Source organism: Melanotaenia boesemani, chromosome 11 (genome assembly GCF_017639745.1).
Source record: "Melanotaenia boesemani isolate fMelBoe1 chromosome 11, fMelBoe1.pri, whole genome shotgun sequence".
In the NCBI taxonomy this organism is placed as follows: Eukaryota; Metazoa; Chordata; class Actinopteri; order Atheriniformes; family Melanotaeniidae; genus Melanotaenia; species Melanotaenia boesemani.
The window spans coordinates 4939212-4952308 of NC_055692.1; the positions used below are offsets into that span (position 1 = coordinate 4939212).

A 13097-nucleotide genomic window follows, 5' to 3' on the forward strand; every position below is an offset into this window, starting at 1 on the left:
TGAATTTGCTGGGAAGTTACCGCGGGGCTGCAGCTATGTGCTAATAAGGGGTTGGCAGTGTTAACTTTACAAGCCATGTGGAGGCCTTGAGGGTGAAATGCAAACTACCAGGTTTGGGCTGTAAGTTCTTGTAAAAAGTGGTAGAGGCACGAATAAGTTCCTTAACAATACACAAACCCTTAAAAAGCATGAGGACGAAAATAATCTTTATCAAATTAGCATGGATGTGAGTTTTCTTTTTTCCAGTCTCTTTTATGCTGATAATTAAAATCCCTGATTAGAGAAATAGAAGTAAAATGCTGACAAGTTAATCCCCCGGAATCCTTAAGAAGGCATGAGAATTACTTCATCCGAAGGAGGGAATCTGAAAATGCAATTATGCCTGAGAAAAGGAGCTGCCCTCTCATCTCATGTGTGCACGCTTTTATGTACAATAACTCTGACTGTGTGAAAGGCTTCAAATGCATATTGATTTATTTTAAATCACAGACTTTCCTTCTCTCTACGCTCTCACTGATTACTGACTGGTTTCACCGGTGCCAACATCATCTCACTCCACTGTTCTTGGCTATATAACTTATATAAACATAGAGCTAGTTTAAGCCGAAATTAGAACATGAAAAAAGTAAATGTGCTGTTACCCTCAGTATGTCCGTCTTCAGCTGCAGTTCACTGGAAGGTGCCGAGTGCATGAGGCCCAGCAGCGTTCCCATGTCGTCGTCGCCGCTGGGCGACAAGACGAGCTGCTGGATGATGAGCAGGGCATGCTCCCGACACTGACGGTACTTGACGATGTTGTGCACGCAGCGAGCGCCGCCAAACTCTCTGAACAAAGCTGAGAGATGAAACAGAGCCAGAAGATGGAGTCACGTTCAGTCTTTGCATAACTCAGTCAAACTGATGCTGAAACAGGTTGGTCGAATTTTATAAACCACAAGAAGTAAAAGAAAATCACAACAGAATTCAGATTTCCCTGTCAGGTAACATTTGTCAAAGCTCATTTCTCTATTTCACCTGATTCCTTCCTTCCTTTCATCCTTCCATCCATCCTTCCATCCATCCATCCATCCATCCATCCATCCATCCCTCCCTCCCTCCCTCCCCAGGCTGGCAACAGAGGTAACCCAATGTGGGTTCCAACCCCCCCAACTGCTCCCCGGGCTCTGGAAAAATGGCAGCACACTGCTCCTACTGTAACTAGTGATGGGTTAAAAGCAGAGGAATCATATTGGTGTGTTTTGTAAAATATATACTGACTAATAAAGACAGGAGGAAGGCCCTTGTCACCAAGCCTTTTGAGCCGTGCTGTCTGATCCCTCACTTAGAGACTCGCCTGCCTTGGGCGACCCTACCAGGGGCATGAACACCGCTCCTAGGATCACCGGGACACACAAGCCCCTCCACCACAATAAGGTGGCAGCTCGGGGAAGGATTCCCATGATTCCACAAAAAATAAAGATTACTAAATAAATGTAAAATCTTTCATTTATCCTTTTCAGGCTAATGAAAAACATACCGATCGAGCATTAATCGTTCATTTATTTTTTCAGTTAATTTTGTTACAACTGGAGAGCGTTTTTTTAATAAAGGAAGTAAACACGAGGCAGCCATTTCTTTTTCTTAAGCTATTATATCAAACAACTGAGTTGGAAAACGAAGTGAATTTTAGTTTTGAATTTCAACTTTAAATAAATTCAAATGAGCTACAGAATAAAAACATTCATTTGTTGATCCGTCTATATTAAGTCATTCAGCAATTTATGTCCATTTATTGATTACAGGATTAATTTAATTGACAAATCCATGAAGTTTACAAGCACATCTTTCTTTCAGATACACTTCATCAATCCACAAACGGCATTGGGCAATATTCATCTAAATCTATTGAAGAATCTAAAACGTTTTTCCTTTTTAAATGATCGTAGTTTCAGCGCTGCCAGGGAACGTCTCTCTACTCATGTCAGGTCTCACTCGGTCCCACCGCCAGCTGAGCGTTTAATTTGTAAAATGTAAAAGTCCTCAGACTGAAGTGTTACAAATATCACACACAGTGTGTTTTCTGACGAAAGCAAGCAGTCATCATCAGGTCCAGGAGGTCTGAGCTGCCAGCTGGTTGTTTCTGACTCACCACATCTCTAAAGCTGAGACACACACAGATGATTGGTTTGTGTTGCTCATGGAGACGCTTCATTGGCAGAATGCATTTAGCCTCTTACCTCCACTTCAACCACCACCACAGGCATGGTTCACATTTCTACCATGTCTGTGTTTAATATGTTTTCACTTCACATTCTCTCGCTGTGTTATTCATGCAGACTCTGTTCACCAATCAGCCTCATTCAGCCCACCTGGGCTTTGTCTAATTGTCTCCTTGTCCCAGCTGTGCGCAGCACTGCATCAGCTCTTCAGTCTCTGCCAGATCATCGACAGCTTTGTGCCAGTAGATGTCAAGTGTTCTTTCCTTAGTCTTGTTTGTTTCAAGTTCACATCCCTGGGCTGCTCTCTCCTGGCCTTACTTCACCCACGACGGACCTCTTCTGCTTTCCAGATATCTGGACATCGACCCATTCGCTGATTCATCAACTCTCACCTATCGACTTGTTAAGTATGACATCTGCCTTCCTGTGTTTGACCATTGCCAGTTTATTGACCACATATCTGGATTTTGGATAGCTGTGGAGTTTTTCAGTGTCCCAAATTCAAGCTGTGATTCTGCATTCCTCCTGTCATTGTGTTACATACACACTCTGCAGAAAACCTGTACTGCACCTGTATCTCCTTCCCACATGATCAGGTTGTCACCCGAGTCCTCTGCTCACCATCGTCCTCACTCAGACTTCTGTTCAATAAATCTACTCCATTTTACGCTTATTTCAGCTTTGTGGCTGAATTTATGGGTCTTCAGTGTCGTCTGTTACAAGTAACCTAAATAAAGTCAAATTGGACCCGTGGGGACAAAATTGCTGTACTAACGTTCACAGGAAGTCATACGTTTGTGTGTGGGCAGATTTTTGTCCCTTACACACACAAACATGAATTTTAAGTGACATAATTTGATTCCTGGAGGAAAATTTCCTTTTCACCTCAACAGGAAGGTCAGAGGTCAAAGCTCTGGAGCTGCTAGAGTGTTAAGGTGAGGACACTTTGTTTCTACAGATATATGCAAAACCAAATGAGAGCTTGGACTGTCAAGCTGAGCTAATCAACCACAAAACTGAAATTTTAACATCTGGTGCCACCAGCTTTCATTAATCAAAAGTCCTGCATCACAATCTGAGTCCCTTTTTAATGATGCTGATTCTGCACAGCACTGAATAAGGCCTGGTACACACACGATTGTTTTAATCTTATGACATTTTTATCTGGTTGAGACCTTAAATGTGAAGATAAAAAAATCAGTTTTGATCGTATTGTGTGTGTGTGGTGCGCTCCAAAAAAGTAATCAAAGAACATCACACACATGACGATGCTGTCCAGCAAATCATCTACAATCTAGTCCTCCGAGCCGGACAAACGTCGAAACGTAGAAGAAGAACCACAGCAACAACCGGAAAAAAACAAAGAAGAAACATCGTATCAACCGGAAAAAACACCCAGCATGGAGGAGGATTTATAGGACAAGGGAATGATGGTGGTCTTGGGACTATTGTTAACAGAAAAAGCCAGAACTGTAAAAAAATACCAGACTGAGACGGCGTGAACACAGACTTTATTTACTTCTTTGTTCCCCAGCAAGCTCACTCTCTGATTGGCTACATTCTGTACCACGTCGCCATCCACGCAGTCACAATGCACGAGTCGTCGCTGTTCCTCAGAAATCGGCTCTGAAATATTGAACATGTTCAATATTCCCAATTGTTGGCTACGACCTGTTTCGGAGCGGATTATCGGGACAAATCGGCTCTTAACACACCACAGACCAAATGATAATTGTACAGGGACATCTCACGATGATCGGACGTTTGCCGTCCGAGGTTGAGAAGAGTCAAAATCAGGACAAAAACAGCCCAAAAATCGTTATGTGTACCAGACTTAACTCACCTGCTGCTGCACACTGGCTTTGTAAAAGACTTCATTGTGGCTTATTGTTACCAAATTGCTTTGGAAAATTTCTGTTAACTAAAGATCTAAATATATCAAATCCAAATGCTTTGCTGTTTACAGCAGGCGCCTGCAAAGTGTGTTTGTTTGTTTACCTGCATTAGTGTTGGTGGTGTTGGAGCCCTGCAGGAGAACAGTCAGTGTCTCCATCACCAGCCAGGCCAACTGCTTCTGCTCCTCTGCTACTGTGTTGTTTTTGCAGTCGGCTAAATATAGAGGGACAACAAACAGACGAGAGGTTAGTATTAGTTGCGTCATGAGTGTGTTGCATACACACTGTGATACAACTGTGGTAGAACAGGACTGTAATTACAAAACTATCTAAAAGACAAGTCAAGCTCCAGTTTAAATGGGATTATGGTACTTCAAATTTAGCTCAGTGACTTGAATAGTCATTCATAAACAAAAAAAAAGCCATTTATTTAAAGGGAATCTTGGCACTTTCGGTGGTTTAAGCTCATGTTTCTACAGAAATCAAGTGATCTTTGGTTCTAAATCTGCCCAGCTTTTATTGCATAATTGAAGAGCTGCTAAAAAGAAAATGTGCATCTGGTTTGTTTCCATTACCAGGTTTGTAGATGTGTAATAAAAACAGATGGATGATGATATAAGGAATTTTGATGAGGTGAAAGAGTAAACAACCAATCAAATGGCGGTATACAAGGAAAAAAAAACATGATCTTGAGGAATTTGATTCAACTGGGTAAATGGTTGTATGTTCATGTTTGTTTTAATGCAGAAACAGTGCATGTGCATCAATATTTTCCTATCAATGCTAACATTTTTAAATTTATATCTATCAACATTTTACACTTAAACTTTAAAAATGTGCTTAAGACAACTCTGCAAACACTTGATTCTGAACAGTTTGTATTTGAATTTTGCATCGTATCATCACATGGAGAGAAAATATAAGTAAACTTAGAGTAACTTTGGTTACTTGCAAATGTGCGTTTAAATCCACACAAGTACTAAGTAAAAGAACACAAAATAAATTTACGCATGCGCATATCACAAACTGCACAAACATTAACATTTTATGCAAAGATTTTTACCTTCAGCCTCACAGATGTGATCATTTTTGTTCAAAAAGGCTCCAGCATGTACAAATCATTAAATGCATGAGTATGCATAGCCTGAAAAGATCAGTATATGCATGCATGTGGGCTGTGGAGACTCCTGTCCTGCATCCAGACTCCTCAGAGTCCACTTGGGACAAAAAAATAAATAAATAAAATAATAAAAGGGATCCATTGATAATATCAAATGTGTATCATCGCTAAGTTGGATGATTCTCCATCAAACATACCGTCGTGCATGAAGCCTAGAAAAATATTCCCAGGAATCACAAATACAAGAAAACCAGAATAAGAGTGGAGCGCGTCACCTTGGTCGTTGTTTTGTGGTTGCTGCTGCGAAGCCGGGTCTTTGAGCAAGGCAGCGTACTTGTGCAGCAGGTTGACCAGCACCTCCAGCAGGCCGACCTCCCGCAGCACATCGCTGAACACCGGGTCGTGTCTGGCCAGCTTCAGCAGCGTCCGTACGGCTGTGATGCTGCAGCCGTGCGACGTGCTGGATTTGAGCAGCATGCTAACGCTGAACAGTTCCTTACACGGCACATAGTTCAGGCTGAAGACCACGAACTCCAGCAGCTCGAAGTACTTGGCCTGGGCCTCAGGAAGTTTGGCTACGCGCTCCGCAAACTGCGACAGGGTGTGCTGCGACTCCAGGATGAAGTAGTTGGAGGGATCTGCTGCGTAGATGTTTCCGATGGCGTCCAGTAGCATGCAGGCCAGACGGCTGGTTTTGGCCCGAAGGAAGGCGTTCTGGAGGACGGCGAAGGCCTGGATGTTACGCACGGTGTGACCTGGTGGAAAGAACAGAACACAGAGGAGACTGATTTGGTAAGAGAGAAAAAAAAATACAATATTCAGTAATATGGAGACAATGCTCCGCTTTGTGTCATGTGAATGTTTAAGGAAATATGCAGCAGATTGTGAAGATGCATAAAGCAACTAAACATTTAAAGAAAGAACAACAGGAAGCAGCTGACACATTTGTAGAACCACATATGACTTTGGTGGATGTTACATAAAACGCCCTGAAGGGTCTTAAACCCAAACAACACGAACCGTAGAGGAAGACTGAAGAAACAAAGGATAGATAATTCATCTCATGTTTATGTAGCATTTTTGCTGAAAGCACCGGTTATATAATTTATGTCATGATGAAACATCAGAAATCCAGAGAAAATTGTGCTGAATTAGCAGGTGTTTCAGGTCTGATTTATGATGTTTCTGCTGGAACATGATCTACATTTCTCCCACAGTCAACAGCAGAGGTCTAAAGTTATTCTCTAGATTCTCTTGTCCTTGTTATGAATGTGGTCATCTCACCGTCATAATGAAACATCAGGATGGGAAATGATCTTCGGTCAAATACAACTTTTTATTTGACTTTTTAGCCTGTATACAACTAGAAAATATGATTGGTACAAATAAACGCTGCAGGTGGATCATTCAGGTTTCTGACACAAGAAATGACAAACAATTATGTTTCACCGCTTTCTAAAAAAAATATCACTTATTTTTTTATAAAACTGTAATTTAAAAAAAAATTAAAGAAGAAAATAAGAAAATAAAGGCATTTATAAATGCTTAATTTTTTTCCCCTGTGTTTATTAATGAGCATGTATAACTTAGGAAATAAATGTTGGCATTTGATGCATTGTGCCAAATTTAGCCTCAAGCTAATTTACTTATGCAGTTCCTTTTGAGATACAGACTTAAAAAAGACAGATTTAAAAATGATCTAAATGAAATAAAGTAGAATTAAATTAAATAATTTAAATAGAAATAATTTATTAAAATACAAAAAACAAAATAAAATAAAAATTATTAAGTGAAAAAAAAAAAAAATTAAAATAAAACAATATAAATTTGATTCAAGTAAAATAAATATTTCCTTACTGGGATTAAAAAAGTATTTTTCTTTTCAATTTATTATAATATAATATAATAGAAGAGAATAGAATAGAATAATAATATAATATAATATAATATAATATAATATAATATAATATAATAATATAATATAATATAATAATCTAGTCTTATAGCTCAGTAGCTTTGCACCATGGAGCTGAAGCCTCCCAAACTTTAGAGGTAATTACCGCCTTCTGCTGCTTTACCCGACATCAGCCTCATATCATTAATGGCTGTAACCTCGTTTTCTTCCTATCGTCTGTTCAGGCGTCAGTGATAGATCACTTTTGTACTTTTTAATTTTCAGGCATGTTTCTTTAGATTTTGGATTCTTTCTTATTCTACCTGTATGTTTAACTTTTACAAATTTCCTATTTTCTTTATAACAACCAACATATTTTCCCACATTGAGCCGATTTATCTTTTTAAAGACATTTTATAATCCTTCCCATTGTTTCTACTGACAGATCTCATGTTGGGATCGCGGCTCTGCATAATCTATCTTCTACCTGCTGATTCATTTGCAGATGTTGACTTTTGCAGGCATTCCATTGAGAAATGTTTATTACGAGGTGATCCAGAATCTTTGATGATCAAAACTGTCTTTTTTTTTTTTAAATAAATGAGCAGAATCAACATCCCCAAGCGTGATGATCATATTATTTTTGCCATGGGGGGCATTGCAAGAGCTCACAGTAAAAAACTAACACAGAAATATTTACTGAATCACACCCAGCAGTTAAACAAATGTGGCAGATTAATTAGGCGTGTAAGCGGACCCCCGGACCACGAAGGCTTCTGTTAATGACTTTCTGCACAGCTGGAAGTCTCATTAGGGGGTAAACAGAAGTTTTTTCTTTCTGTGCATAAAATCAGGCACTCAATTACAAAAACAACAACAAAACAAAAACTGTGTTTGTGTGTAAAAGAATTAGAAACAAGATAAAATGCCTTGTGAAACAGGTTCAGAGGTAAATGTGCAACCACAGACAAACCAGTAAAGCATCTCTGGATTTCCCAGAAGCCGTCGGAATTCAAGAGGTTTGAGGCGTTCATCTCCTGCAGCGTGACAAGCAGCAGAGTTGTCATGGTGTCTGTCAACAGGTTAAGCTCCCGGGGATCAGCCGAGCATCAAAGTCATTTCAGAGATTAAGATCAGGCGGGGAGATAACGGCGGGTGGGGTGTACAAAAAGAAACTCCTCTCTGTCTCAGAGCTTCTGGTAAAACAAGGTTGGGCTACTCTGTAGATGTAAGAGGCAGATTTACCATCAGAAATTACTGGACTGGCCTTCACTGTTACTTTACCCCCGATTACCTCTGTAGATTGCTATTTATGGAATATTTGTAGGAGGCTGATAACAGAAAAATCATACAATGAAATATTAGATCAGTGTAGTTATTTTGATAATTTAGCATCATCTTCATGTAAAATTATCTCCAGGAAGATCAATCAGTCTTATGGCCATTAGACTGTACAGAAAAAAAAATTATGGACATTATGATGTAGTAAAGGTCTAATTAACTGTAATAATTAAGGTACAATAGTTTGCTGCAGTCAGTCTCTTACCTGCTGTTTGGAAAATCAGAAACCAATCCTAAAAAACTGGGCCAAGTTAAAAGCTACTCAGAACGGGGTCGAGGCATTAGGGGGAATTTTTCTAATAAGTTATTTTACCAGATTGTTCTGACTTCTGGTTTCTGCAAGTTACTTGTAACTACTTCACACAACAAGATTCCCTTTTAACCAGCAAAGATGTGGCACAGTGGGAAGCTGTTTGAGGGGGGACCTTTTTCACTGCTGCACCACTAAACATGCCGCATAGCAGCTGTGTTACTGGAGGTGTTTTGCAGTGAAAATGAAGAGAGCTCAGAAAGTGAAGCTGTACGTCGAACAAGATGATATAGAAAAAAATTATCCATATCAGTTTCCTTGATTTAATTTTTTTTGGTTTTAAAAGATCTGGTTTCTATTAACTTCTCTTCACCATAAATGATGCTTTCTGATAACTCCTTTCCTTTGATAAAACCAGAGCTAAGGTAATTAGCAACCCTTACTTTTTCATCTGCACTGTGACATTTCTCAGACATGTCATGGAACTCGTGTTTTCAGGCTCCTGAAACACTGGTTCTATGTGAATGAAACACCAAATACAGCTCAACTTGTCTCTGTGTGGACATGGTTTTAATTTATATCACACTGGCTCTGAACAGTCAAAGCTTCGGGGACCCTCTGTGCTCTCTGGGGGACCCCAGGTTGGGAACCACTGTTGTAGAGTACTACAGTATTCACAGGCTCTCCAGCTGCTGCTGTCAAAACCTACATCGAGTCTATGTCAACCAGTCATTAAAAAGTAAAACTGTACAAAAAATAAAGCCAAGAGATGCATTAATGTAGGTGAATGTGTTCGAAAATGTAGGTATGTGAGTACAATACTTCAGTTTTCCATTACTTGGTACTGCTTATGGAAACGAGCCATTTGAAGTTTGTGTTTAAGACGCCTGGTTACGAGGATTGTTTACTTTGTGCCAGTAGGTGTGAATGCACAATGTAAAAGCTTGGTTATGGAATTGGCGTACCTTTCCCAGATGGCTGAGGGAGAATGAATCCAGGCAGCAGGAAGGGAGCTCCTGTAGTCAGACCGGCAGGTTTCAGGTCCGTCACACCGTACGTGGACAGACAAGTGACCAAGTTGACCAGGTCCTTCAGCGCATCTTTTGATTCGTCTTCCTTGGCCTGTTCCAGTCTGAAAACAAATAAACTTGGTTCATCCAACTCTGAGGAACAACCCCAGTAAGAGATGAAGGAATAGAGAGCTGAGTTGTACCTGAGCATGAGGTCGCAGAGGAAGGCGTAACCTTGGCACATCCGGAAATCGTCCAGCAGGGTCTGAGACACGCCGCTGGAGTCTTTAAGGAAGCAGGAGAGGCCAGTGAACATCTCGACAATCTCCAGCGGGGAGAGGTCGTCCGACTGCTGCATGTTCTGAACACATGTGGACAGACATTCCTTCTCTGGAAATGGAAGGGTTGGGGGAGAGGAAGTAAGGAAAAGAGAGGAGAATTTGAGAGGAATGAGGTGAAGCAGCATGTGACAGAGTGCATGGAAGTCATACGTCATCATGAACATGCAGCAGGTGGGAAGCAGACACTGGGAGCTTCGCTAGTTTAAACCAGATTTTCAGGTCTGCTTTCCAGCTGCTTATTTCTGGAAGTCCGTGTTGCAGTTGGATGTTAAAAATCCACCTCCCTTGTTTCTTTAGATACTGCCATAAAAACAGCTTTATTCAAGCTTTAGTAGTCTTCAGGAATAGTTCTCCAGGCTTCTTAAGGGAGTTTCCAAAGCTCTTCTTTATGTTCCGTTCTCTGTCCAGATGATCCTACACTGCTTCAGTAATGCTGAGCTTCAGGTTCTGGGGAGGATTCATCCCTCCATCAGACCTGTTGCCTCTGATTTTCAGACCTCAGCCTTTTCTCCCGTTTTCCTTCCTAAAGAATGGCTTCTTACAGCCCCTCTCCCATGGAGACCATTTCTGATGAGTCTGCAGCAAACTGTAGCTGAATCAACCAAAGCTGCATCTCTAAGGTCGCTCTGTGTCAGGATTTGACTGGATTTCTTTTCTAATGTTTCTTAAGGATTTCAGACACTGTAGATATATTTATTTATCTTATATCTGACACGTCTTTGTCCAGTTTCCCCAAGAGGACACGCTTCATGCTAAGCTGACACATGCTGGTTTATGCAAGAGTTTTTTAGCTAAAAGCTCTGAGGAAATCATCTTGTTGGTTTTGTAAGATTGGACACAATCAGTTGGTTTCCTCAGCAGGCCATTATTTGTTAAGAGATGGCTTGTAGGAGCAGTTATCATAAACTGGACTAAGTGGATTTGTTTTACTTATGTCTGTAAAGTGCCTTGACCTTGTCTTAAACTGGCGCTATACAAATAAAGCTGAATTGAAAAATACAATTTCGTGTTTGTCCAACTGTGCTATCTTTGGTATTTTGTGTAGATTCAGAAGAAATATGAACACACGAAATGTCTTTACAACAGTCTGCTAGTAACAGAAATACATGAAGACAATTTAAAAACTATTTAAAGCTGGTTCTTTGCCAAGTTGTATGTTTTTTGGGAGTGGAGTGCTGAGCAGAATAGCTGACATGCGACCAGCGAAAGAAACAAACCAGAGAAGAAGAGAATCAGGAAGTGGGGGGGGGGAAAAAGCAGAAGAAGAATGAAGCAAGTACAACAACCGTAGAAGAACGAATTTATATGAATGTTTAGGGCGTGTTGGGCAGTTGAAAACAACTTTATAGAGAAGCATTACTGCTGCCAAACGGTGTCTGAAACTGACGTCGGCTGGTGGGAGTGAAGTCTGAACTTAGCCCTGCCCACCAGTGGAGGTAATAACAACCGTGGCGATGCAAAACACGCATGGAAGTATGGGGACGGCGACGTATGACAACGTTTGAAACAGACGTCGCTATTTACACATGTCAGGAAGCATAAATGGGCTGTAAAGCAAACCTAAACAGAAACAAAAGTCTTCTGAAAATGGTCAGGTAGGAGAACTGGACAGAAAATGAATTAAAAAGCAGCCCAATGTCTGGAGAAAAAACAACTCCTGTTCTCATGGAGGCCCGCCCTAACGGCCGCTAATTCAGCATCCATCAAGCATCCAGTCTCTTCTCTGAGATCTCACCAGCCAGTAGAAGTCAGATCTTTGTTGACTCTTGTCTTATCTTTTGCTTTGTCCCTCTCTCTCTTTCTTCTTCTCGCTTCCTCTGGTAGCGTCTTCTAGTGTTTCTTAGCTAAATTAGCCATAGTGCACATTCAAAATGGCCAGTGTGTTGATATCTAGTTGTTAGTGTAAGACGTGATGCCGTAAATTGAGATGCTGTAAGAGACGGTCCAAGCTAGAAAAAAGAGATGTGAAATGTGGTTTCTCAGTCTTGGGACGTTGCTAGGAAACCATGGCTCATCCTTATGTATACCCAGAACAGTTTTTCTGTCCAGTCTGAAACATATTTTTAAGGTCAGAAAGTTACAAAGTGCTACTTTAAGTAGTTTAGCAAACCTAAACAAAAGGAAAAATTTTCTGAAAATAGTCAGGTGGAAGGATTGGACCAAAAATGGGTGAAAAAGCAGCCAAATGTCAGAATAAAAACATTTAAAGACCTTCAGAAAGTCTGAATAACTGTTGTTCTTTAAAAGGTTACAAGAAAATCTGGGTGCATGGAAGCAAAATGGAAAGAAATAAGGGATGACTGCATGTGCACCCTTAAAAGTGTGCACAAATCACACAAAAAAGTTCAACAGCCGATAAGTTAATAGTATTTAAATTGCCTAAATGCCATGCAGACTTATATTCTTGTCCAGTCATGATCATTGTAAATGACTGATAAACCCTGTTAGTTCACACATTCGACACATGAGGACAATCATATTTACCATGTATGTATTTGACCACGTTGACACTGAGGCCATGTCTGGAGATGGTGGTGAGCACCTCCCCGGCACTCCTCCTCCAGGGCAGGTTGTGAGGGGGGCACCAGGAGGTGATGGCACTGAAGAGCAGCTGAAGGTCGTCCTTTTGGGCCAGCTCCTCCGCCGGAGACACGAAGGTGCAGAGCTTCACCAGGATCTGAGGACAAGAAGGCAAGTTTGTTTAAGTCTTTCTGAAAATAAACCACCGCAAAGTCATTGTAAAGATAAACCCCCGTATGAAGCACAGTTTTAATGTATTGTCTCATTCTTTTATTATTGTGTCATTGTTTCTCATTGGTCTTTTTTCTGAGTATTTAAGCTGTTTATTGATTAGCATTAAAAAAAATTTTAATAAAACTAGAAAAAATTTGATAAGCTGATCAATAGGTATCGTTGGAAGCACATGCTTATTACGCCGTCCCTTTTCACACAAACATCTTCAGCAAGCAACCCAGTGACTTTACGGCTTAAAAGCAAAACATCAAACCCAAAAAAAAAAGAGACGTTTTGGCTTTTATAAGGTTATCT

At 40.5% G+C, this 13097-nt stretch overlaps 1 protein-coding gene across 4 annotated transcripts in view; it reads right to left on the bottom strand.

The window, feature by feature from the left end:
* The window catches only part of wdfy3 (WD repeat and FYVE domain containing 3), a 115239-nt gene that overhangs the window by 68683 nt on the left and 33459 nt on the right, over positions 1–13097 (bottom strand). For all 4 annotated transcript variants that reach the window (XM_041999994.1, XM_041999992.1, XM_041999993.1 and 1 more), the window contains exons 6-11: positions 12534–12726; positions 9912–10098; positions 9664–9830; positions 5489–5968; positions 4197–4307; positions 642–835 (exon numbers count right to left, since the gene is read on the bottom strand). In XM_041999994.1, the coding sequence (XP_041855928.1) occupies positions 642–835; positions 4197–4307; positions 5489–5968; positions 9664–9830; positions 9912–10098; positions 12534–12726 (1332 nt within the window). The remainder of the gene's footprint in view (positions 1–641; positions 836–4196; positions 4308–5488; positions 5969–9663; positions 9831–9911; positions 10099–12533; positions 12727–13097) is intronic.